The 27,787-nt window shown below is 46.7% G+C and overlaps 1 protein-coding gene across 1 annotated transcript in view; it reads right to left on the bottom strand.

The window, feature by feature from the left end:
* The window catches only part of LOC109903480 (endonuclease/exonuclease/phosphatase family domain-containing protein 1), a 37,572-nt gene extending 22,132 nt beyond the window's left edge, over positions 1-15,440 (bottom strand). Inside the window, exon 1 of the mRNA XM_020500228.2 lies at positions 14,054-15,440. Coding sequence (XP_020355817.1) covers positions 14,054-14,904 — 851 coding nt within the window. The 5' untranslated portion in view covers positions 14,905-15,440. The remainder of the gene's footprint in view (positions 1-14,053) is intronic.
* Between the last annotated feature and the right edge of the window lie 12,347 nt (positions 15,441-27,787).

Here is a 27,787-nt window from a genome sequence, read left to right as displayed (position 1 = left end):
GGAGCTCTGTACTTCACGCCATTCATCTTTCCCGCAATCCTGACTAGTCTACCAGTTCCTGCCGCTGAAAAACATCCCCACAGCATGATGCTGCCACCACCATGCTTCACCGTAGGAATGGGGCTCTAGGAATCTCTAGGAGTCTTGGTGATGTCAAACTTCTTCCATTTAAGAATTATGGAAGCTACTGTGTTCTTGGGAACCTTCAATGCGGCAGATTTTTTTTGGTACCCTTCCCCAGATCTGTACCTCGACACAATCCTGTCTCGGAGCTCTACGGACAATTCCTTGGACCTCATGGCTTGGTTTTTGCTCTGATATGCACTGTCTGTGGGACCTCATATAGACAGGTGTGTGCTTTTCCAAATCATGTCCAATCAATTGAATTTACCACTGGTGGACTCCAATCAAGTTGTAGAAACATCAAGGATGATCAATGGAAAGAGGAAGCACCTGAGCTCAATTTCGAGTCTCTTAACAAAGGCTCTGAATATTTGTGCAAATAAGGTGTTTTTAATTTTTTTTATACATTTGCTAAAAAGGGACATAACATTCACCAAAACATTCACCATGCCATTATGGGGGATTGTGTGTAGATTAAATAAAACATGTTCCTCTTCAATGAATTTTAGAATAAGGCTGTAACGTAACAAAATGTATAAAAATAACAGGACGTTATTGTGTTCAAACTCCTCCAATGCTCACTCAATTCTCCTCACAGCTCGACAGGATAGGCAGATTAAATTCTCCCTGTCAACGATTAAAGCAAGCACCAAAAAAAACATTAAAAAGAATGAGTAAAGGGCTCTACTGCAATGTACAAACAAGTGAGAGCGAGTGTGTGCGCACACACACACACACAGAATGAAAAGAGTTGGAGGGGGCTTGCAGCAAAGGTCTTAAAGATCCACACTGCATCAGAGAAGAGGGAGAGCAGAGTCACACTATATACGGCTCAGAGAGAAACTGTAATCCCTCAATGTCATTACAATGGAAAAAAGACCCACTGTCACGCAGAAACTTAGAATGATTTACTTGGGTAGGAAATCTACTGTAGACGTACGCACACACACTGAATACACAATGAAGGAAAAGTCTGTACTTGTCAGATAAGAGTAAATCTGATAACACTGATATCGTTTTGTAACTAAAATAAACGAGCTGCAGCATGAAGGTCACCTTGGAAAAATCCTGTCTCAGTCTACTGTACTAGATAGTGGTGTATAAGTGCAGACTGGTTTGAGAGATGGTGTCTCAGTGTAGCTTGGTTTTCAGGTCAATTGAGAACCAGTGCAATACTGGTTTCAAGACAGAGTGTACCAGTGTAAACTGTTACAGCTACAGAAGGGACTGGGCATGATGGCTCCTGTCCTGGCACTGAGAGAAGCAGTGTTTTCTGGGCAATGCTTCTCACGCAGTCTGTTGCCACAAACTGCTGCGCTGATGGAATCTTCCACCAGCACCTTCTCCCTCTGGAGCTTGATCTGAGTGTTAAGAGCACACACACACACACATTCCTGTCAGCGGCGACCTCCCCAACACCACCGCTCATGACCTCAGCATCATCCTGTCTCACACACACACACACAAAACACGCTGACAGGGCTGAGAGAAACAGTGCCTCTCAGATAGCTCCCGATTTCATTGGGGTGCACAGAGGGTGTGTACCATTGCAGTAGAGTCCAGCACATAGTCATGCTGTCTGTTTTAAAAGGCAGTCTGTTCTGTGAGTCGGGGGACAGACCTGCTGTTGCAGGTGAGATGTAGATGTGACCTTCCCATCATGTACTAGGACAGGGATTCACATGGTGAGTGGCAGGCAGGCAGCACCAACACCTGTTTTTAGATCATTTATGTTAAACTCTGATTTTGTTACAATTTTCACATACGTTGTAGCGTGGACCCTATTTCACATCGGCGGTGTTTGTGCTGTGCCCACCATCAGCTCTTGAATACAGGGTGCTGTGCCCACCATCAGCTCTTGAATACAGGGTGCTGTGTTTTTTCAAGAAAGTATCAAATATAGTTTGACAACACTGTTTGTAATCTTTTAAATGATATCAAACATTTATCTTTTGCAGTGATGAAGGCATGGATGTCTCATGGTAGGGTATGCAAAATGGGTCAACTTTGAACACCTCCATCCTAAATGTTTTGGCATTCAGGTCTTAAAAATCACTTTCTGACCACTTCTTCCACGGATAAATATGTACGGAAAGAACATAATGCTTCAATATTAGAAGCGAGAGAACACAGTTGATCTGTAATGCCAGTAATCTGTTTAGAAGTCGGGAAGATCTTGTCCAGAGATTGTGTGGTGATGGGAATCATTGGATGATTACATTACAAGACTGATCGACTGACCTTTGAATAGCTAACTAGATACGCTGATCCGATTTTCCGTTATCAGATCATGTCCATTCAGATGAACACAGAACACATTGTTTCTGTTATTGTGTTGGTCCGGTTGAATCGATTTATATCAGAAACACTGTCAGGGTTCTAATGACAAACCTCACTAATGATGAAAATCAGAACACATTCCAATAGGTATCTAATCCACACCCCTGTCGTCAGTGTGTCAGACATGCCTTGGGGTGGGGGGAGTTTTTTTAGGGATGATTGTATAGAAGTTCAGACTGCAGTGAAAACAGTTCAATGTAATAACAAGAGTGGACTCCTCAGTACATCAAATCAGTTCAGACACATTGAAACCTTGGAAGTTCTTTTTCACTAACCCTGTAGAGGTTGACCTAGAGAGAGAGTATGTTTAGGGCAGCATGTGGGTTTATTTTCCCAAGAGCTGCACATCCAAGGTTAACCTATGTGGTTTCTCAGTTTTTACTCATTTATGTCACAAACTAATTTCCACAGTAGTTATTGCATAACACTGACAAGATCCCCAACCACTAGCTCAGAAAAAAGAAGTTGCCTCGTGACAGCCAAAGTGAAAAAATTGCACAAATCAATATCGCAATGCATGGCACTGATCTTGCAAAACTGACATTACAGCATTTCTGTGGCCTATCGTTCCCTCGCCAACCATTCCCTGACAACATAGTACACAGAGAGGGTATAGCTGGAGTCTAAGTAATGCAGCTGTTAAACATCTTAGCCAGACTACTTGTTTTTCTTCTAGAGATGAGTCAACTGTGTGTCAGCAGCTCCATTCTACACAATCTCTGTACTACTGAACTGAATTAACCCCCTGCTAGCCTATAGTAACCTCCCTATCCCTGTCATGTCCCTGCTAGCCTATAGTAACCTCCCTATCCCCATCATGTCCCTGCTAGCCTATAGTAACCTCCCTATCCCAGTCATGTCCCTGCTAGCCTATAGTAATCTCCCTATCCCTGTCATGTCCCTGCTAGCCTAAAGTAACCTCCCTATCCCTGTCATGTCCCTGCTAGCCTATAGTAATCTCCCTATCCCTGTCATGTCCCTGCTAGCCTATAGCAACCTCCCTATCCCTGTCATGTCCCTGCTAGCCTATAGTAACCTCCCTATCCCTGTCATGTCCCTGCTAGCCTATAGTAACCTCCATATCCCTGTCATGTCCCTGCTAGCCTATAGTAACCTCCCTGTCATGTCCCTGCTAGCCTATAGTAACCTCCCTATCCCTGTCATGTCCCTGCTAGCCTATAGTAACCTCCATATCCCTGTCATGTCCCTGCTAGCCTATAGTAACCTCCCTATCCCTGTCATGTCCTTGCTAGCCTAGAGTAACCTCCCTGTCATGTCCCTGCTAACCTATAGTAACCTCCCTATCCCTGTCATGTCCCTGCTTGCCTATAGTAACCTTCCTATCATGTCCCTGCTAGCCTAGAGTAACCTTCCTATGGTAACCTGTCATGTCCCTGCTAGCCTATAGTAACCTCCCTGTCATGTCCCTGCTAGCCTAGAGTAACCTTCCTATCATGTCCCTGCTAGCCTAGAGTAACCTTCCTATCATGTCCCTGCTAGCCTAGAGTAACCTTCCTATCATGTCCCTGCTAGTCTAGAGTTACCTCCCTGTCATGTCCCTGCTAGCCTATAGTAACATCCCTGTCATGTCCCTGCTAGTCTATAGTAACATCCCTATCCCTGTCATGTCCCTACTAGCCTATAGTAACCTCCCTATCCCTGCCATGTCCCTACTATCCGATGGTAACCTCCCTATCCCTGTTATGTCCCTGCTACCCTATAGTAACCTCCCTATCCATGTCATGTCCCTGCTAGCCTATAGTAACATCCCTGTCATGTCCCTGCTAGCCTATAGTAATCTCCCTATCCCAGTCATGTCTTTGCCAGCCTATAGTAAACTCCCTGTCATGTCCCTACTAGCCTATAGTAACCTCCCTATCCATGTCATGTCCCTGCTAGCCTATAGTAACATCCCTGTCATGTCCCTGCTAGCCTAGAGTAACCTCCCTGCTAGCCTAGATTAACCTCCCTATCCCTGTCATGTCCCTGCTAGCCTATAGTAATCTCCCTATCCCTGTCATGTCCCTGCTAGCCTATAGTAACCTCCCTATCATGTCCTTGCTAGCCTATAGTAACCTCCCTGTCATGTCCCTACTAGCCTATAGTAGCCCCCCTATCCCTGCCATGTCCCTACTAGCCTATAGTAACCTCCCTATCCCTGTCATGTCCCTGCTAGCCTATAGTAACCTCCCTATCATGTCCCTGCTAGCCTATAGTAACCTCCCTATCCCTGTCATGTCCCTGCTAGCCTATAGTAACCTCCCTATCCCTGTCATGTCCTTGCTAGCCTAGAGTAACCTCCCTGTCATGTCCCTGCTAACCTATAGTGACCTCCCTATCCCTGTCATGTCCCTGCTTGCCTATAGTAACCTCCCCATCCCTGTCATGTCCCTGCTAGCCGATGGTAACCTCCCTATCCCTGTTATGTCCCTGCTACCCTAAAGTAACCTCCCTGTCATGTCCCTGCTAGCCTATGGTAACCTTCCTATCATGTTCCTGCTAGCCTATAGTAACATCCCTGTCATGTCCCTGCTAGCCTATAGTAACCTCCATGTCATGTCCCTGCTAGCCTATAGTAACCTCCCTATCCCTGTCATGTCCCTGCTAGTCTATAGTAACCTCCCTATCCCTGTGCCTGCTAGCCTATAGTAACCTCCCTATCCATGTAATATCCCTGCTAGCCTATAGTAACCTCCCTATCCCTGTCATGTCCCTGGTAGCCTATAGTAATCTCCCTATCCCGGTCATGTCCCTGCTAGCCGATGGTACCCTCCCTATCCCTGTTATGTCCCTGCTAGCCTATAGTAACCTCCCTATCCATGTAATATCCCTGCTAGCCTATAGTAACCTCCCTATCCCTGTCATGTCCCTGGTAGCCTATAGTAATCTCCCTATCCCTGTTATGTCCCTGCTAGCCTATAGTAACCTCCCTATCCCAGTCATGTCTTTGCCAGCCTATAGTAAACTCCCTGTCATGTCCCTACTAGCCTATAGTAACCTCCCTATCCATGTCATGTCCCTGCTAGCCTATAGTAACATCCCTGTCATGTCCCTGCTAGCCTAGAGTAACCCTGCTAGCCTAGATTAACCTCCCTATCCCTGTCATGTCCCTGCTAGCCTATAGTAACCTCCATATCCCTGTCATGTCCCTGCTAGCCTATAGTAACCTCCCTATCCCTGTCATGTCCTTGCTAGCCTAGAGTAACCTCCCTGTCATGTCCCTGCTAACCTATAGTAACCTCCCTATCCCTGTCATGTCCCTGCTTGCCTATAGTAAACTCCCTATCATGTCCCTGCTAGCCAATGGTAACCTCCCTATCCCTGTTATGTCCCTGCTACCCTATAGTAACCTCCCTATCATGTCCCTGCTAGCCTATAGTAACCTCCCTATCCCTGTCATGTCCCTGCTAGCCTATGGTAACCTGTCATGTCCCTGCTAGCCTATAGTAACCTCCCTGTCATGTCCCTGCTAGCCTAGAGTAACCTTCCTATCATGTCCCTGCTAGCCTAGAGTAACCTTCCTATCATGTCCCTGCTAGCCTAGAGTAACCTTCCTATCATGTCCCTGCTAGTCTAGAGTTACCTCCCTGTCATGTCCCTGCTAGCCTATAGTAACATCCCTGTCATGTCCCTGCTAGTCTATAGTAACATCCCTATCCCTGTCATGTCCCTACTAGCCTATAGTAACCTCCCTATCCCTGCCATGTCCCTACTATCCGATGGTAACCTCCCTATCCCTGTTATGTCCCTGCTACCCTATAGTAACCTCCCTATCCATGTCATGTCCCTGCTAGCCTATAGTAACATCCCTGTCATGTCCCTGCTAGCCTATAGTAATCTCCCTATCCCAGTCATGTCTTTGCCAGCCTATAGTAAACTCCCTGTCATGTCCCTACTAGCCTATAGTAACCTCCCTATCCATGTCATGTCCCTGCTAGCCTATAGTAACATCCCTGTCATGTCCCTGCTAGCCTAGAGTAACCTCCCTGCTAGCCTAGATTAACCTCCCTATCCCTGTCATGTCCCTGCTAGCCTATAGTAATCTCCCTATCCCTGTCATGTCCCTGCTAGCCTATAGTAACCTCCCTATCATGTCCTTGCTAGCCTATAGTAACCTCCCTGTCATGTCCCTACTAGCCTATAGTAGCCCCCCTATCCCTGCCATGTCCCTACTAGCCTATAGTAACCTCCCTATCCCTGTCATGTCCCTGCTAGCCTATAGTAACCTCCCTATCATGTCCCTGCTAGCCTATAGTAACCTCCCTATCCCTGTCATGTCCCTGCTAGCCTATAGTAACCTCCCTATCCCTGTCATGTCCTTGCTAGCCTAGAGTAACCTCCCTGTCATGTCCCTGCTAACCTATAGTGACCTCCCTATCCCTGTCATGTCCCTGCTTGCCTATAGTAACCTCCCCATCCCTGTCATGTCCCTGCTAGCCGATGGTAACCTCCCTATCCCTGTTATGTCCCTGCTACCCTAAAGTAACCTCCCTGTCATGTCCCTGCTAGCCTATGGTAACCTTCCTATCATGTTCCTGCTAGCCTATAGTAACATCCCTGTCATGTCCCTGCTAGCCTATAGTAACCTCCATGTCATGTCCCTGCTAGCCTATAGTAACCTCCCTATCCCTGTCATGTCCCTGCTAGTCTATAGTAACCTCCCTATCCCTGTGCCTGCTAGCCTATAGTAACCTCCCTATCCATGTAATATCCCTGCTAGCCTATAGTAACCTCCCTATCCCTGTCATGTCCCTGGTAGCCTATAGTAATCTCCCTATCCCGGTCATGTCCCTGCTAGCCGATGGTACCCTCCCTATCCCTGTTATGTCCCTGCTAGCCTATAGTAACCTCCCTATCCATGTAATATCCCTGCTAGCCTATAGTAACCTCCCTATCCCTGTCATGTCCCTGGTAGCCTATAGTAATCTCCCTATCCCTGTTATGTCCCTGCTAGCCTATAGTAACCTCCCTATCCCAGTCATGTCTTTGCCAGCCTATAGTAAACTCCCTGTCATGTCCCTGCTAGCCTATAGTAACATCCCTGTCATGTCCCTGCTAGCCTAGAGTAACCCTGCTAGCCTAGATTAACCTCCCTATCCCTGTCATGTCCCTGCTAGCCTATAGTAACCTCCCTATCCCTGTCATGTCCCTGCTAGCCTATAGTAACCTCCCTATCATGTCCTTGCTAGCCTATAGTAACCTCCCTGTCATGTCCCTACTAGCCTATAGTAACCTCCCTATCCCTGCCATGTCCCTACTAGCCTATAGTAACCTCCCTATCCCTGTCATGTCCCTGCTAGCCTATAGTAACCTCCCTATCATGTCCCTGCTAGCCGATGGTAACCTCCCTATCCCTGCCATGTCCCTGCTACCCTATAGTAACCTCCCTATCCCTGTCATGTCCCTGCTTGCCTATAGTAACCTCCCCATCCCTGTCATGTCCCTGCTAGCCGATGGTAACCTCCCTATCCCTGTTATGTCCCTGCTACCCTAAAGTAACCTCCCTGTCATGTCCCTGCTAGCCTATGGTAACCTTCCTATCATGTTCCTGCTAGCCTATAGTAACATCCCTGTCATGTCCCTGCTAGCCTATAGTAACCTCCATGTCATGTCCCTGCTAGCCTATAGTAACCTCCCTATCCCTGTCATGTCCCTGCTAGCCTATAGTAACCTCCCTATCATGTCCCTGCTAGCCTATAGTAACCTCCCTATCCCTGTCATGTCCCTGCTAGCCTATAGTAACCTCCCTATCCCTGTCATGTCCTTGCTAGCCTAGAGTAACCTCCCTGTCATGTCCCTGCTAACCTATAGTGACCTCCCTATCCCTGTCATGTCCCTGCTTGCCTATAGTAACCTCCCCATCCCTGTCATGTCCCTGCTAGCCGATGGTAACCTCCCTATCCCTGTTATGTCCCTGCTACCCTAAAGTAACCTCCCTGTCATGTCCCTGCTAGCCTATGGTAACCTTCCTATCATGTTCCTGCTAGCCTATAGTAACATCCCTGTCATGTCCCTGCTAGCCTATAGTAACCTCCATGTCATGTCCCTGCTAGCCTATAGTAACCTCCCTATCCCTGTCATGTCCCTGCTAGTCTATAGTAACCTCCCTATCCCTGTGCCTGCTAGCCTATAGTAACCTCCCTATCCATGTAATATCCCTGCTAGCCTATAGTAACCTCCCTATCCCTGTCATGTCCCTGGTAGCCTATAGTAATCTCCCTATCCCGGTCATGTCCCTGCTAGCCGATGGTACCCTCCCTATCCCTGTTATGTCCCTGCTAGCCTATAGTAACCTCCCTATCCATGTAATATCCCTGCTAGCCTATAGTAACCTCCCTATCCCTGTCATGTCCCTGGTAGCCTATAGTAATCTCCCTATCCCTGTTATGTCCCTGCTAGCCTATAGTAACCTCCCTATCCCAGTCATGTCTTTGCCAGCCTATAGTAAACTCCCTGTCATGTCCCTACTAGCCTATAGTAACCTCCCTATCCATGTCATGTCCCTGCTAGCCTATAGTAACATCCCTGTCATGTCCCTGCTAGCCTAGAGTAACCCTGCTAGCCTAGATTAACCTCCCTATCCCTGTCATGTCCCTGCTAGCCTATAGTAACCTCCCTATCCCTGTCATGTCCCTGCTAGCCTATAGTAACCTCCCTATCATGTCCTTGCTAGCCTATAGTAACCTCCCTGTCATGTCCCTACTAGCCTATAGTAACCTCCCTATCCCTGCCATGTCCCTACTAGCCTATAGTAACCTCCCTATCCCTGTCATGTCCCTGCTAGCCTATAGTAACCTCCCTATCATGTCCCTGCTAGCCGATGGTAACCTCCCTATCCCTGCCATGTCCCTGCTACCCTATAGTAACCTCCCTATCCATGTCATGTCCCTGCTAGCCTATAGTAACATCCCTGTCATGTCCCTGCTAGCCTATAGTAACCTCCCTATCCATGTCATGTCCCTGCTGACCTATAGTAACCTCCCTATCATGTCCTTGCTAGCCTATAGTAACCTCCCTATCATGTCCCTACTAGCCTATAGTAACCTCCCTATCCCTGCCATGTCCCTACTATCCGATGGTAACCTCCCTATCCCTGTTATGTCCCTGCTACCCTATAGTAACCTCCCTATCCATGTCATGTCCCTGCTAGCCTATAGTAACATCCCTGTCATGTCCCTGCTAGCCTATAGTAATCTCCCTATCCCAGTCATGTCTTTGCCAGCCTATAGTAAACTCCCTGTCATGTCCCTACTAGCCTATAGTAACCTCCCTATCCATGTCATGTCCCTGCTAGCCTATAGTAACATCCCTGTCATGTCCCTGCTAGCCTAGAGTAACCTCCCTGCTAGCCTAGATTAACCTCCCTATCCCTGTCATGTCCCTGCTAGCCTATAGTAATCTCCCTATCCCTGTCATGTCCCTGCTAGCCTATAGTAACCTCCCTATCATGTCCTTGCTAGCCTATAGTAACCTCCCTGTCATGTCCCTACTAGCCTATAGTAGCCCCCCTATCCCTGCCATGTCCCTACTAGCCTATAGTAACCTCCCTATCCCTGTCATGTCCCTGCTAGCCTATAGTAACCTCCCTATCATGTCCCTGCTAGCCTATAGTAACCTCCCTATCATGTCCCTGCTAGCCGATGGTAACCTCCCTATCCCTGTTATGTCCCTGTTACCCTATAGTAACCTCCCTGTCATGTCCATGCTAGCCTATGGTAACCTCCCCATCCCTGTCATGTCCCTGCTAGCCTATAGTAATCTCCCTATCCATGTAATGTTCCTGCTAGCCTATAGTAACCTCCCTATCATGTCCCTACTAGCCTATAGTAAACTCCCTATCCATGTCATGTCCCTGCTAGCCTACAGTAACCTCCCTATCCCTGTCATGTCCCTGCTAGCCTATAGTAACCTCCCTATCATGTCCCTGCTAGCCGATGGTAACCTCCCCATCCCTGTCATGTCCCTGCTAGCCTATAGTAACCTCCCTATCATGTCCCTGCTAGCCGATGGTAATCTCCCTATCCCAGTCATGTCTTTGCCAGCCTATAGTAACCTCCCTGTCATGTCCATGCTAGCCTACAGTAACCTCCCTATCCATGTAATGTCCCTGCTAGCCTACAGTAACCTCTCTATCCATGTAATGTCCCTGCTAGCCTATAGTAACCTCCCTATCATGTCCCTGCTAGCCGATGGTAACCTCCCTATCCCTGTCATGTCCCTGCTAGCCTATAGTAATCTCACTTTCCCTGTCATGTCCCTGCTAGCCTATAGCAACCTTCCTATCATGTTCCTGCTAGCCTAGTTACCTCCCTGTCATGTCCCTGCTAGCCTATAGTAACATCCCTGTCATGTCCCTGCTAGCCTATAGTAACCTCCCTGTCATGTCCCTGCTAGCCTATAGTAACCTCCCTGTCATGTCCCTGCTAGCCTATGGTAACCTCCCTATCCCTGTCATGTCCCTGCTAGCCTATAGTAACCTCCCTATCATGTCATTGCTAGCCTATAGTAACCTCCCTGTCATGTCCCTACTAGCCTATAGTAACCTCCCTATCCCTGCCATGTCCCTACTAGCCTATAGTAACCTCCCTATCCCTGTCATGTCCCTGCTAGCCTATAGTAACCTCCCTATCATGTCCCTGCTAGCCGATGGTAACCTCCCTATCCCTGCCATGTCCCTGCTACCCTATAGTAACCTCCCTATCATGTCCTTGCTAGCCTATAGTAACCTCCCTGTCATGTCCCTGCTAGCCTATAGTAACCTCCCTATCCCTGTCATGTCCCTGCTAGCCTATAGTAACCTCCCTTTCCCTGTCATGTCCCTGCTAGCCTATAGTAACCTCCCTTTCCCTGTCATGTCCCTGCTAGCTAGTTAGCCTGATGGGGCCACTTCTCTTTTCCCTTAGTCTCCGTCTGTGTCTCAGCCAGGGACTGGTAGAAGGAAGACCAACCGCTCAGCTGACTCATTACACAACCCGAGAGGTGTTCCTCTCCTCCAAGGCTGCGTCAGGCACTGGTTTATGATTGTCTGTCTAACCTTTGGTTCCGTGTGGTGCAGCACAGAGCGGAGGAGTTCATTGAACTCCAGTGACTCGCTCTCTGTGCTAGCTGGAGGCAGGCCAAGACAATCCAGCTCAGCCTGCACTGTAAACTCAAGTATCAGCCCTGCTGCCTGTGATCTTTCGTTCCACAGCTCAGCGCTAAGCAAACAGACAACACACTCTCCAACTTCCCTCACTACACCTCCCTTTCCCCCTTCTTTCTTCCCTTGCTCTATTCCCATCCACCTTCTCGCCCTCTCTTGCTCCCATTCTCTCCCGTTGTTCCCTCTCCTCTCTACATGTCTATGTCCCCAGCCAGGACCCCCACCTACAGGCTGACAGAACACAGGAAGGGACAGCCAGGGGAAGTATCATAGCTTTGAAAATAGCTTTCGCTTCCTAACCTGTACAGAGGAAGACGAGGAAGGAGGGAAGTATCTGGGGTCAAAGTACTGTGCTAACGGTGGTCAAAATCATTATGAAAGGGCTTTGTTTTCTCTGATTGTAGTGCATGTAGGACTTTCAGTTCTGCATTAGTAGGCGTGTATGTGGGCATGTTTAACTATACTTGTGGGGACCAGAAGAACTCACAGGAGTAAACAAAAACAAACATTTAAACAAGTGGGGTCCCCAAAAGGAAAAAAGCTATTTTTAGGCTTAGGGGATAGGTTTATGGTTAGAATTAGGGTTAGAGGTTCAGGAAAATAGGATTTTCAATGGGAATCAATTGTGTGTCCCCAGAAGTTTAGTAAAATAAATAAGTGTGCGTCAGTGTACTTTTTTTAGACTAGGGTGGGGCAGTATTTAGTGTTCTTTATATTAAGCGAAAGACACGAGGGGATCATGTGCATGACGACAGTACTCTCTCGTGACAGATTGGATTTGGGACTGCATGTAAGATTTGACTCTGGGCGCCGAAATTACCATGACTGGTACACACGTTCTGACGGTAGCAGATTCAGGGGCAGCCCACCCATTAGGGCGTTAGGGACAGCCCCCCACTTGTGATTGACAAAAAATGTATATAGAAAGTGAACAAAACATTCTGAACTTCTTCATAATACTGAGTTGCACATTCACCCTCTGAATGGTATACATAGACAATCAATTAATTGTCTAGGCTTAAAAATATATTTTTTAACCAGTCTCCTCCCCTTCATCTACACTGATTGAAGTGCATTTAACAAGTATCATAGCTTTCACCTGCTCAGTCTATGTCATGGAAAGAGCAGGCGTTATAATTGTTTTGTACACCAGTGTATATTACATCAGTCATGGATTATGTTTTAAAATGCTCATAAAAGTGCAGTAAATATGTATATATTCCTGTTTCAGAAAAATATATTGTTGAAAACATGCTGTTCAGCTACTTACTACTCTGCCCCTCAGGGACTGCCAGTGGCAACAGCTCCGCTTCCATGGGTGCATAGGCCATGCAAACATAGCTTGTGTTATTCCAGCTATTTGCTATGAGGGGGAACTGCCCCAATGAAATCGCAGAATTTCATAGCATAAATTATACCAGCACAAAGTAAATGGATGGTCCTGGGGTACACATATGTACATCCGTTCAGTCAAAACTTATGGGTCTGCTCTAGTCTCCTCTTCCCAATGAGTCGCTCATGCCAGACGGCTTACTTCCGAATACACCTACTCTATCACGTACAGATTACCGTCTTCTTCCTGAGCAGTATGACAGCTGCATGGTCCCATGGTGTTTATACTTGCGTACTATTCTTTGTAAAGATGGACGTGACAGATTGGTACCTTCAGGCGTTTGGAAATTGCTCCCAATGATGAACCAGACTTGTGGAGGTCTACAGTTTTTTTCCTGGGGTCTTGGCGGATTTATTTTCCTTTCCTGTGATGTCAAGCAAAGAGGCACCGGGTTTGAAGGTAGGCCTTGAAATACATCCACAGGTACACCTCCAATTGACTCAAATTATGTCAATTAGTCTATCAGAAGCTTCTAAAGCCATAACATCCTTTTCTGGAATTGTCCACACTGTTTAAAGGCACAGTCAATTTTGTGCATGTAAACTTCTGACCCACTGGAATTGTGATACAGTGAATTATAAGTGAAATAATCTGTCTGTAAACAATTGGAAAAATTACTTGTGTCATGCATAAAGTGGATGTCTTAACAGACTTGCCAAAACTATAGTTTAACAAGAAATGTGTGGAGTGGTTGAAAAACGAGTTAATGACTCCAACATAAGTGTATGTAAACTTCCGACTTCAACTGTATATACCCACCCATCCACCGTGATCAACCACCCTTATTAAAGTAACCATACAAAACATAATATACTAATTTGAGGGACTCTGATTTACATTTACCATGTTATGTCTAGTCTATGAGAGCAGGCTGTTTATTGTCCATGTCCCAACAAAGTTAGGCTGTTCTGAGGGCAAAAGGGGGTGCACAACTCAATATTAGGAAGTTGTTCCTAAATATTTTACACTGTACAATGGACAACATGTCATTATGTCAGGACAACATATGTCTATTAAAAGGAGAGTTTGTCTGTAGGTTTCAGATCAATACTTACTCATTTTCAAGCAGTGTCATACACACGACCTCTTTGATGCCAGGGTTGTTGGCTTTTTCACAGGAGCAGTTCTGGAGGTTCCAGGTAGCCACCCTGACCACCGCCTTCCCCTCCCGCATCCCCGAAGGAGGCTCCACATCGGGCCGCACCGACATGATCCGAGTCGGCCCCCCGGCTGGGAGATCCAGGTCCTCACTCAGGAGACTGAACGATGTGGGGCTCGGATGAGACTTGGTGGTGTATGTCAACCCCCCGTTGGTATTGGTGGAAGGTGTTCTGGAACGCTCCACATACACTTGAAAGCGGATTTTGTCCAATAGAGACGAATTTATGTGATTGACCCTCACCAAATCTTCGATGCTCTTAAACGGACCGTTTTCTAACCTGTATTCTACTACGTTATTCGCTATTTTACCCGTGATGCCACGGATGCTCATGAGCTGCGCCGGTGTGGCGGTATTAATGTTCATACCTGTGCATGACAGGTGGGGCTCGAAGTCTTTACGCAGCGACGACGGCGAGTGTTGGGACGAACTCGTCCTGCTCGAAACGCATATTTCCAGTCTGATGATCTCCAGTTTTCCGGCACCAATTCCACTCACGAGAGCCAAATCTTCTACCTTTTTAAACCCCGCAATGCAGTCCCGATACTGCACGATATTCTGCGCTACCATACGGTTCACTCCCGGTAGAGTCATCAGCTCCTCCTCGGTGGCCGTGTTGATATTCAACCTCTCCTGGTTCACGAGGATGTGGCTGAAGTTGCACGCTGCGCTAAACTTGCGCGTGCTGTTGCTGAAATCCGTCGGATCTTTGGGGATCGAGCGGTGGCACCCCAAATTCCCACCCATGGCTGCGGCTCAGTTGGCAGTGCAATTCACCGTGGCTTCGAAGCCTAGAGACCGTGGATAGACCGGGCAGAACGGCGAAAGAAGCCGCACCACAGCAGCAGGCGCGCAACGTGGAAAAGTAGCCTACAGTGTGATTGATCGACTATTGCTTAGATACATGCCCTGCATTCCAGACTGTTTTTACTCATTGACAAACATATGAGCCGTAGTATATTATCGTGTATTTGCTTTTTCGCGATTAAAATAGATAGAACATTTGCACAAAACAGCGGTTCCCCTCGCAGGTCCAATTCTTCAGCTGTCTCTCACTCCATTTTTGTCATGAAGCTTACTGGTGTTATTTCCTTGCTGAGTATTCAGGTATATTAACAGTCCACACCGGTCAGCTTGCCTAGAGGAACTGTCCAGTGGCAAATTGATGCTGCAGAATCGTGTTCGGATTAAACACCAGCTGGTCTCGTCGTCACACCAGGGGGGCGTGGCTCTAACCTGACCTACGACTCCGTTTTTTCTGTCCACGTGTTCTACTTTGAAGATGACTTCAGATCTGATGCAGAGTACGTTATTAAAACACATGCTTAAATCAAAATGGTTACAGTCTAAAGAGAGAAGAGCTGTCAAAATGTTATATCTCTATTCAGGCTATCACATGTAAAACGTAGCCTAATAGTTTAAACTAGCCTACTTTCACTTGCATACTTTTTTTTTACAAAAGGATTAATCAACTGTGGATAGGTATAATCCATTGTATGTGTTATAAGGAATATTACTTAATCAACAGGTTATAAAAAACTCCACATCAAAACCCTAAAATGAGATTAAATCTTAATTAAAAGCATTGTGGACGTTATGTTGTGTGGGTTCAGCATAACAAAGCAGTGGACTTCCCTTTTGGAACTGTGCATGCAGTTGATGCTGTGCATCATCAAATCTAGGCCACCCCTGCCCAGGAATCTACCTAGCATAAACCAGGAAGCTGTAGACAGGAAGCTATCTGATCGCCATGCAGCCTACACCAGTACAGTACCCCCACCAGTGCTGATGGGGAAAGCCATGCTTGCAGTGTTCCCATCACACCTCTTTATATAGCATCAGAGTGTTTCATGAAATGGCTCAAAGTCAGAACACTTGCACATTCACTTCAACACTGCTCTCATTACGCAATACCAACGTCAGAATCACTGAGAAAACAACAACAGGTATGTCTGTATGTCTGCAGATGATAAAACCACAAAACAATATGTACCAAAACAGTTTGATAATTTTGGATAATCCAAAACAAACTAAGTAAACACAGTCAAAAATAGCTGAGGAGATTTAGATGTAATACGTGATGAACAGACAGATATCGAGGTGCCATCTTCCTCTGCCAGTAACCCTGTGCACTTCATTGCCAATATTGACTTACTAATCCTATAGTTGTGGCAGCCAAGGCTCCTGGCCCCACTTGACCTGCAGAGAGAAAATTGGAGGTTGGTCTACAGAGCATGGAGCTGGAGTGTGACCAGAGGACAACCAACATCTTGTCTTCTTAACCCCTAACCAACTTCTCTCAGTTACTCTGATCATATCACCACTAAAACTTACTTGCCCATGTGGACACAGACAAGTATACAAAGTGTGTCACAGTTGGCAAGACTGCCAAGGTAGTGGGTTCAATTCCCATAGGGATCACATACAAAAAATGTATGCCCTCACCAACTGTAAGTGGCTTTAGATATAGGTATCTAGAACATGTACAGGTTTGGAGAACCCTTTTTGGTTCTAGGTAGAACCCTTTTGCTTCCAATCAGAACCTGATTGGATGGAAGATGGAACCCAAAAGGAGCCCTTTTTTCCTTTTTACTTAAGTTGCGTTTACACAGGCAGCACAATTCTGATATCTTTCATTAATCGGTCTTCAGACCAATCACATCAGATCTGATTGTTCAAAAGACCAATTAGTGGAAAAAATATCCGAATTGGGCTTCTTCTGTAAACGCAGTCAGAGATACACAAAGACACACAGACACAAACATTGTCTGGTCCAATGACGTAATGGGATTCTGGCTAACAAAAGGCCAGTCTCCATGGTGGCAGAGAGCACACGTGGTGAAACGATGCAAACACACAGACAGAATAGAATAGAATCTGGCCCCTGATCCCTTAGTGGGTCCAGAGACTAACGTACTGCTCTGCAACCATACTGCATGGCACAACAAGAGAGAGATAAATAGAGAGAGTGACTGTGGCACACCAAGCGAGTGCACTGTGTGTGTTGGCTGGGCTCCCTGCTTGTGCCATCAAACCATTGCAACATATCCAGAATGCCACAGTTCGCCTGGGGTTCAACCAAGTTCTCCCATGTCACCCCGCTCCTCCACACACTCCACTGGCTTCCAGTCGAAGCTCGCATCCACTACAAGACCACGGCGCTTGCCTACGGAGCCAGCAAGCAGGTAGCCTAGCGGTTAGAGCATTGGACTAGTAACCGAAAGGTTGCAAGATCAAATCCCTGAGCTGACAAGGTAAAAATCTATTGTTCTGGCCCTGAACAAGGCAGTTAACCCACTGTTCCTAGACCATCATTGAAAATAAGAATTTGTTCTTAACTGACTTGCCTAGTTAAATAAAGGTAAAATAAAAAAATTTAAATAAGAACTGCCCCTTCCTACTTTCAGGCTATGCTCAAACCCTACACCCCAACTGGAGTACTCTGTTCTGCCACCTTTGGTCTCTTGGCTCTCCCACCCTGGAGGGAGGGCAGCACCCGCTCAGCCTTCAAAGCTTGCCCCTGAAGCTAGCACAGCAGAGTCCCTGCCCATCTTCAGAAAACATCCGAGACCCTACCTCTTAAAAGAGTATCTTAAATAATCCCACAGCACACCCCCTCGCAAATGTGTGCGTGTACTGCCTGTGTGTGTGGAACAGCAAGTGTGTGTCGCACAGTGTGTGTCTATGTGTTGCCTTGTCCAAGCCATGGGAACACAGAGAAAAGAGCTTAAACTTGCTGACAGCGCAGCAGCAATTCTTCTCCCTCTGTTGTCTGTCTGCTTGGACCCAGCCCAGCACACCACACACAGAGCTCTAAAAAAAATCAAAGGAGGTCATTGTCAAAACGAGCTATTAAGCAGAACAGACTGTGCAAGCCAAGTCGGGGGACTGCATTTAGCAAGAGCCCCTGTGTTTCACCAGCTATGGAACTGTATTTGGCAAAATGGAGGTCTCGGGGGTGATAGACTAGAGAAAGGCACCGAGCGCTGTGGACAGCGATTGAGATCGGAGTGCCGTACAGTGTTATGTAACAAGATTGGAACCAGTTTCCCATGGACCAGGCAGCAAGAGACTGCTGATGCCAGTGGTTTAGCATTAGTAACCACTCCACTGAGGCATAGAGCTGAATAGGGCACTGTAATTAGTCAGGGATCCTTATACCTAAGTGGATGGATAGAGACGGTCACAGATCCCCCCAGTATTGCTGCTCATTCTGTTCACCAGTTCCGGAGGTCGACATCACCGGCCTTCTAGGCTGCACTGAACTGTGTCATTACGCACACCTGGTTCCAATTCCTCACTGATTGTATTTGTAAAAATGTGCTCTTTGTTTCCCCATTGGACTGTCAATTATTGTTCCCATGTCTGTTGGTGGCGTGAGTACCTATGCGTTGTCTCAGCCTGTGTTGCGTGTTTTGTGCATTGTGTATTACGGGTCCCGTGGCGTTCTACGAGGTTGACCCTCGCTCTTTTGTTTGGGTACATCCCAGTGTTTTGTATACATGTTTGTTTTGGGTGTATTAAAACCCCGGATTATGTATTCCTGCGCCTGTCTCCAAATAATTTATACCAACGTGACAGAGACGCATACAGTGTCTAGAGAAAGCCCACCAGTGAGGCAGGCCTCAAAGTGACAATACACAGAGATGATAGAAAAGCTGAGGAAGATATCTTTTTCAGTTTCTTCATTGCTCCCTGGCAGGTCAATACAGTATATGTGTGATCAAAATGCACTCTGCCGAACTGAACTTTTATGCAATTACTTTGAGTGGAGTAATTGGCTATTATCCTCAGTTCAATATAAATTATTAAAACCTGGTTTGTAGGGACGTTCATTCTGGACTGCATGGTTCCATGGGTGCTGACTGAGCACAGGGCCAGCAGGATGTGAACCTTGACCTTTGTCCAGTTTGACTTGGCTGGGATGATGTGGTCGACAGACAAACACCAAGGACCAATGCCAACACAGCTTTCTGTGTCAAAGGGTGTCGGTCAACAGTAGACCCAATTTCTATTGGCAGGCTTTTACAACTTAACTATTACGATCAGCTAATTCCTAGATCACCATCGTATCTTTTACAATAATTCACTTTGGTAACGCTTTACTTGACACCCAGTGTCATAACACGTTATTATGACACGTCATAACTGTATCATAATACAAGCATTTCACTTGATTTGATTTGATATTTCTACAGCTGACATAACTTGTCATAACATGATCATAACACTGTCATGACACATGTATTTATAGTTGTTGTGACAATATGGCGTTATTCTATGGCTGGTTTTGACACCTACATAAGAGTTTAAAACCTACCACACAGGGCAAAACATTCCATTACTTGAAAATAAAAGAGAGCCGCACACTATAGGAGCTCAGATGCAAAAATGTAATTACCAACGTTTCGACAGCCAAGCTGTCCCTGATGAAGACAGCTTGGCTGTCCCTGATGAAGACAGCTTGGCTGTCCCTGATGAAGACAGCTTGGCTGTCCCTGATGAAGACAGCTTGGCTGTCGAAACGTTGGTAGTTACATTTTTGCATCTGAGCTCCTAGATGGTGCGGCTCTCTTTTATTTTCTAGTTTTCTACTCCGCTAGCCAGGACCTCGTCTTAATAGGTGTGTGTTTCTTTTTCTTCTATTACATTCCATTACACCATAGCCTACTGGTCAGTATGTTTATGTTATATAGCATTTTCAGAAATGGACCATATTAAATGATCATTGTAATTGTGCACACATTGATGTCAGACATGCAGCTACCTCACTGCTCTGCTTCTGATGACAGGGATGAATGCAGGAGCAGATTTCAGGATTAGGACAAAACACCCTCTTTTTGACTGATGACTGACATAAGGCCATGTACGGGATAGGCCTGGGTGGATTATGTGATTCTGATGGTCATAATGCTTCTTAAGTGTCATAAAGTGCATTTTCTTAGTCCAAGTAATTATGATGAAAAAAACGTCAGTAAAAAATGTATTACAACAAAGGACTTAAGAAACCAACCATCAGGGAAAGTTCTTGGCAGGGAAAAAAGTCAAGCAAAGTCTTACCAATTATTTGGTCTCAAAATCATCCTAACTGGACGGTTCCAAAGTTTATTTAGACGACCAAGATGATATTTAGATATGAACAAAAGTTATTTTGCATTAACTTTGTTCAGTCAGAAAGTAACAGCAAATCCACAACAGAATATACTTTACAGAACAGAGTTATAATCGCCAGGGGTATCAGTTAACTTTTCCTTTGCGGGAGACAATATTGGGAGACAGTCCAATGCGTGGCCTACTTCCCTGTCTCCACGAATGTTCAGTCAATACCACACTATGGGGGCTGAAACATTGGACCTTTAGACTGGTCTGTTCAGATTGGTCAAGGCACCAATCACCTGGATGACCAGGTAAAACCCTTGACCAATCAGCAAGTAGAAAGGTGGGCAAACATAGCCGGTTGACAGAGGGGCTATGGCGTGATTCTAGAGTGGCTAGGGCAGTGTGTGTGAGTTCCACACAGCACTGGGGAGTCCAAAGGGACCCTTTTTGTTTGAATAACACGGAAAGAAAAAAGTACAAACAGGAAAAAGTTAACTATACTGTGTTCTTTGGACACTGTGTTAACTAACCTCCAGACAAGCTTCAATGCCATACAACTCTCCTTCTGTGGCCTCCAACTGCTCTTAAATGCAAGTAAAACTAAATGCATGCTCTTCAACCGATCGCTGCCCGCACCCGCACGCCCGTCCAGCATCACTACTCTGGACGGTTCTGGACAATTACAAATACCTAAGTGTCTGGTTAGACTGTAAACTCTCCTTCCAGACTCAAAATAAGCATCTCCAATCCAAAATTAAATCTAGAATCGGCTGCCTATGTTGCAACAAAGTATCCTTCACTCATGCTGTCAAACATACCCTCGCAAAACTGACCATCCTACCAATCCTCGACTTCGGCGATGTCATTTATAAAATAGCCTCCAACACTCTACTCAGCTAATTGGATGCAGTCTATCACAGTGCCATCCGTTTTGTCACCAAAGCCCCATATACTACCCACCACTGTGACCTGTATGCTCTCGTTGGCTGGCCCTTGCTACATATTCGTCGCTAAACCCACTGGCTCCAGGTCATCTATAAGTCTTTGCTAGGTAAAGCCCCTTATCTCAGCTCACTGGTCACCATAGCAGCACCAACCCGTAGCACGCGCTCCAGCAGGTATATTTCACTGGTCACCCCCAAAGCCAATTCCTCCTTTGGCTGCCTTTCCTTACAGTTCTCTGCTGCCAATGACTGGAACGAATTGCAAAAATCACTTTTGCTGGAGACTCATATATCCCTCACTAACTTTAAGCATCAGCTGTCAGAGCAGCTCACAGATCATTGCACCTGTACACAGCCCATCTGTAAATAGCCCATCCAACTACCTACCTCATCCCCATATTGTTTTTATTTTCCTTTGTACCCCAGTATCTCTACTTGCACATTCATCTTCTGCACATCTATTAGTCCAGTGTTTAATTGCTAAATTGTAATTACTTCGCCACTATGGCCTATTTATTGCCTTACCTCCCTAATCTTACCTCATTTGCACACACTGTATATAGATTTTTTCTATTGTGTTATTGACTTTACATTTGTTTATTACATGTGTAACTCTGTGTTGTTGTTTGTGTTGCACTGCTTTGCTTTATCTTGGCCATGTCGCAATTGTAAATGAGAACTTGTTCTTTAACTGGCCTACCTGGTTAAATAAAGGTGAAATAAAATAAATAAATAAATAAATAGGAATTTGGACAATGAGAAAAGAAAATAGTACAAGTCAACTTATTTCAGCTTGTTGGTGAATTTGTTTTTGTGCTAACTAAGCACTATATTTCCTCGACCAAGGAATTTCTGTTTGCCACTTACATTAAACGAGAGACTATCTACTTTTACCTTTAGTCTCTTTCACCTGATGTGGGTAAAAGTCATCAAACATAATCAGCGATCTACCCAATGGACTCAAAATCAAAAATGTGAAAAATCTGAGTGCATTTCTCTAGTCTGCAGGATTCAGGTTTGGAGTACACCATGATGAGATGATCAGATACTGAAGTCTAAAGAGATGCATGTTCAAGGACAGAAGCATAGCCTGGAAACTCCTGAGATATGACCTATGACTGTATGGCAGGGACCCAAACTGGACTGTTAAAAACACCAGGAAATCAGCTCCAAGTGATTACAAATTTGGAAATCTGTTAAAGTATTCTCACGCATAATAGAGATATCACGTTTCAGGCATGACCCAGATGCAGACAGTGTCTAGGAAACAAACATTTATTTCAAATACAGGCGCAGGCAAAGACAGGTCAAAGGCAGGCAGAGGTCAGTAATCCATAGAAGGTGCAAAGGGTCCAGAACGGCAGGCAGTCTCAGGGTCAAGGCAGGCAGAGGTCAGTAATCCATAGAAGGTGCAAAGGTTCCAGAACGGCAGGCAGTCTCAGGGTCAAGGCAGGCAGGGGTCAATAATCTAGTGAGGTGGGGCAAGGAGACAAAGGGCTGTGAGACATGGGTTTAACTCTGGGCACATGAAAGGTGGGATGTATATGAAGGGTACGGGGCAACAGAAGATGAACAGCAGAGGGGGTAATGAGTTTGGAGATGGGAAACGGGTCGATAAACCGGGGGGAGAGTTTGCGGGATTCCACCCAGAAGGGCATATCCCGGGTGGACAGCCATACCTTCTGCCCGAGATGATACCGGGGAGCCGGGGTCCGGTGGCGATCTGCTTGTCGTCGATACCTGGAGGTGGTCTTCAGGAAGGCTTACCGGGCTCTCCTCCAGATATGACGACAGCGGAGGACAAACATCTGGGCAGATGGTATGCCGACCTCTTCTTCCTGCTCAGGAAAGAGTGGGGGCTGATACCCCAGTGAACACTCAAAAGGTGATAGGCCCGTGGCAGAGCAGGGAAGGATGTTGCGGACGTATTCAACCCACACAAGCCGTTGGCTCCAGGTGGTGGGGTTGGCGGAGACCAGGCAGCGCAGAGTAGTCTCTAGGTCCTGGTTGGCTCACTCCAACTGGCCGTTGGACTGGGGGTGGAACCCGGAGGAGAGGCTGGCCAATGACCCAATGAGGGTGCAGAACGCCTTCCAGACCTGGGACGAGAACTGAGGACCCCGGTTGGAGACCATGTCTACCGGTAGTCCATGGATCTGGAAGACGTGCTGCACCATGAGATGGGCCGTCTCTTTGGCAGAGGGTAGCTTGGGGAGAGGAATGAGGTGAGCTGCTTTGGAAAACTGATCCACAACGGTCAGGATGGCGGTGTTGCCATCAGACGGGGGGGGTCCATGGATGGTGAGGGACTGGCAGAGGTTGGAGGAGACCAGCCAGAGCTTGCCGAGGAGTCTTGTTCTGTGCACAGACCGTGCAAGCGGCGACAAATCCGGAGACGTCAGGAACCATGGTAGGCCACTAAAAGTGTTGTCACACAAAAGCCAGGGTCACGGGAGCCCGGGTGCCAGGCAAGCCTGGAGAAGTGGGCCCACTCCAGGACCGCGGAGCGGACCGTGTCAGGCACGAACATCTGGTTATCTGGACCCCCTCGGGTTTGGCTGGGAACCCTGTGCCTCCCGAACCTGCTTCCCTATTCCCCAGCTGAGTTCCGTCGCCAGGCACAAGGTGGGAAGGATGGTCTCAGGTTCTGGGATAGTAGTCGTGGGGCTATAGCACCATGACAGCACTTCCAGCTTGAAATTCTTGGATCCCGGCCAGTAAGAAAGGGAGAAATTGAACTGAGTGAACAGTAGGGCCCACCTAGCCTGCCTGGAATTGAGGCGCTTGGCGGTGCGGAGATATTCCAGGTTCTTGTGGTTGGTCCACACAATGAATGGATGTTACACGCACTCCAGCCAGTGCCTCCACTCCTCCATCTTTACTGCGAGAAGCTCCCGATTCCCCAAATTTTAGTTCCTCTCTGTGGCGTTGAGGCGCATCTGAAGCATCGGCCTCCACCACAAAATGCACGGGCACAGGGTTTTGTCCTTCTCCACAAAGATCCTGCAGTCAATCAATCCTGCAGTCATAAGGTCGGTGCTGTGGCAGCGAAGAGGCCGGGGCCTTACTGAGCACCTCCCGGAGGTCCTGGTACTCCGCGGGAATGGTGGAGAGGTCCAGGGCAACTTCCGAGGCCCCAGGAAGACGTCCCGGGGCAGGCTGCGCTGACTTCAGGCAATGGGTGTGGCAGAACAGGCTCCAGCCCATGATGGCACCGGCAGACCAGTCAATGAGTGGATTGTGTCCCTGGAGCCAGGAGAATTCCAATACCACGGTAACCTGAGGAGACTTAAAGAGCAGGAACTGGATAATCTCGCTATGGTTCCCTGACACACATAGGTTGATGGGGGTGGAATTGTGGGTGACCCGGCCTATTGATTTGGTCCTGCCATACATACCTACACGTACGCTACGGTCACAAGACACAGGCCTCCTAATTGTCCCTAGAATTTTTAAGCAAACAGCTGGAGGCAGGGCTTTCTCCTATAGAGCTCCATTTTTATGGAATGGTCTGCCTACCCATGTGAGAGACACAAACTCGGTCTCAACCTTTGAGAAACTCTGGAGCAACGAACTGCCCTTGCTGTCTCTGCCTGGCCGGTTCCCCTCTTTCCACTGGGATTCTCTGCCTCTAACCCTATAACAGGGGCTGAGTCACCTGCTTACTGGTGCTCTTTCATGCCGTCCCTAGGAGGGGTGCGTCACTTGAGTGGGTTGAGTCACTGATGTGATCTTCCTGTCTGGGTTGGCGCCCCCCCATGGGTTGTGCAGTGGCGGAGATCTTTCAAATCAAATTTATTTATATAGCCCTTCGTACATCAGCTGATATCTCAAAGTGCTGTACAGAAACCCAGCCTAAAACCCCAAACAGCAAGCAATGCAGGTGTAGAAGCACGGTGGCTAGGAAAAACTCCCTAGAAAGGCCAATACCTAGGAAGAAACCTAGAGAGGAACCAGGCTATGTGGGGTGGCCAGTCCTCTTCTGGCTGTGCCGGGTGGAGATTATAACAGAACATGGCCAAGATGTTCAAATGTTCATAAATGACCAGCATGGTCGAATAATAATAAGGCAGAACAGTTGAAACTGGAGCAGCAGCACAGTCAGGTGGAAGTTGAAACTGGAGCAGCAGCATGGCCAGGTGGACTGGGGACAGCAAGGAGTCATCATGTCAGGTAGTCCTGGGGCATGGTCCTAGGGCTCAGGTCAGTTGAAACTGGAACAGCAGCATGGCCAGGTGGACTGGGGACAGCATCTTTGTAGGCTATACTCGGCCTTGTCTCAGGATGGTAAGTTGGTGGTTGAAGATATCACTCTAGTGGTGTGGGGGCTGTGCGTTGGCAAAGTGGGTGGGGTTATATCCTTCCTGTTTGGCGCTGGCCCTGTTTCATTGGATGGGGCCACAGTGTCTCCTGACCCCTCCTGTCTCAGCCTCCAGTATTTATGCTGCAATACTTTGTGTCGGGGGGCTAGGGTCAGTTTGTTATATCTGGAGTACTTCTCATGTCTTATGCAGTGTCCTGTGTGACTTGAAGTATGCTCTCTCTAATTCTCTCTCTCTTTCTCTCTCTCGGAGGACCTGAGCCCTAGGACCATGCCCCTGGACTACCTGGCATGATGACTCCTTGCTGTACCCAGTCCACCTGGCCGTGCTGCTGCTCCAGTTTCAACTGCTCTGCCTGCGGCTATGAAATCCTGACCTGTTCACCGGCTGTGCTACCTGTCCCAGACCTATTATTTGACCATGCTGGTCATTTATGAACATTTGAACATCTTGGCCATGCTCTGTTATAATCTCCACCCGGCACAGCCAGAAGAGGACTGGCCACCCCTCATAGCCTGGTTCCTCTCTAGGTTTCTTCCTAGGTTTTGGCCTTTCTAGGGAGTTTTTCCTAGCCAACGTGCTTCAACACCTGCATTGCTTGCTGTTTGGGGTTTTAGGCTGGGTTTCTGTACAGCTGATGTACGAAGGGCTATATAAATTGGGTTCTTGTGGTCAATTTACAATCCTACAAATTATTTGTAATTATGTTCTGGCTCCCAGACCATTTGCTCAAGAAACAAAATCATCCCATGGCTGAATTGAGTTGATGATTCCTGCTATTTGGGATATGACGGAGTCAGTAGTTATTGACTGCCCCCTGCTGGTGAAATATTGCGTGCATCTTGGTGAGGAGGACAATGAATTTCAGAAGACAGTTTATGGCTTATAACTTGACTCAAAGGTGAGCTAAGCCACATCTTACAAAAGTAATCCCCTTCCATGTTAACCAAAACCTTTTCAACAAAAACGTTGATTTCAATAAAACCACATTGGGTTGAATCATCGCAAGTTTATTATGTGACTATACAGTTGAAGTCGGAAGTTTACATAGACTTAGGTTGGAGTTATTAAAACTTGTTTTTCAACCACCCCACAAATGTATTGTTAACAAACTATAGTTTTTGCAAGTTGGTTAGGATATCTACTTTGTGGATGACATAAGTAATTTTTCCAACAATTGTTTACAGACAGATTATTTCACTGTATCACAATTCCAGTGGGTCAGAAGTTTACATGCACTAAATTGACTGTGCCTTTAAACAGCTTGGAAAATTCCAGAAAATGATGTCATGACTTTAGAAGCTTCTGATAGGCTAATTGACATCATTTGAGTCAATTGGAGGTGTACCTGTGGATGTATTTCAAGGCCTACCTTCAAACTCAGTGCCTCTTTGCTTGACATCATGGGAAAATCAAAAAACATCAGCCAAGACCTCAGCAAAAAAATTGTAGACCTCCACAAGTCCGGTTCATCCTTGGGGGCAATTTCCAAACGCCTGAAGGTACCACGTTCATCTGTACAAACGATAATACACAAGTATAAACACCATGGGACCACGCAGCCGTCATACCGCTCAGGAGGGAGACACGTTCTGTCTCCTAGAGATGAACATACTTTGGTGCGAAAAGTGCAAATCAATCACAGAACATCAGCAAAGGACCTTGTGAAGATGGAGGAAACAGGTACAAAAGTATCTATATCCACAGTAAAGCAAGTCCTATATCGACATAACCTGAAAGGCCACTCAGCAAGGAGGAAGCCACTGCTCCAAAACCGTCATATAAAAGCCAGACTACGGTTGGCAACTGCACACGGGGACAAAGATTGTACTTTTTGGAGTAAAATCCTCTGTTCTGATGAAACAAAAATAGAACTGTTTGGCCATAATGACCATCGTTATGTTTGGGGAAAGAGGGGGAAGCTTGGAAGCCGAAGAACACTATCCCAACCGTGAAGCACGGGGGTGGCAGCATCATGTTGTGGGGGTGCTTGCTGCAGAAGGGACTGGTGCACTTCACAAAATAGATGGCATCATGAGATTGGAAAATTAGGTGGATATATTGAAACATCTCAAAAAAGCTTGGTTGCAAATGAGTCTTCCAAATGGACAATGACCCCAAGCATACTTCCAAAGTTGTGACAAAAATGGATTAAGGACAACAAAGTCAAGATATTGGAGTGGCCATCACAAAGCCCTGACCTCAATCCTATAGAAAATGTGTGGGCAGAACTGAAAAAGCGTGTGAGAGCAAGGAGGCCTACAA

Source organism: Oncorhynchus kisutch, linkage group LG14, assembly GCF_002021735.2.
Source record: "Oncorhynchus kisutch isolate 150728-3 linkage group LG14, Okis_V2, whole genome shotgun sequence".
NCBI lineage: Eukaryota > Metazoa > Chordata > Actinopteri > Salmoniformes > Salmonidae > Oncorhynchus > Oncorhynchus kisutch.
Note: the sequence above shows the minus strand (reverse complement) of the source record. Positions and strands in the feature narration are given on the sequence as shown.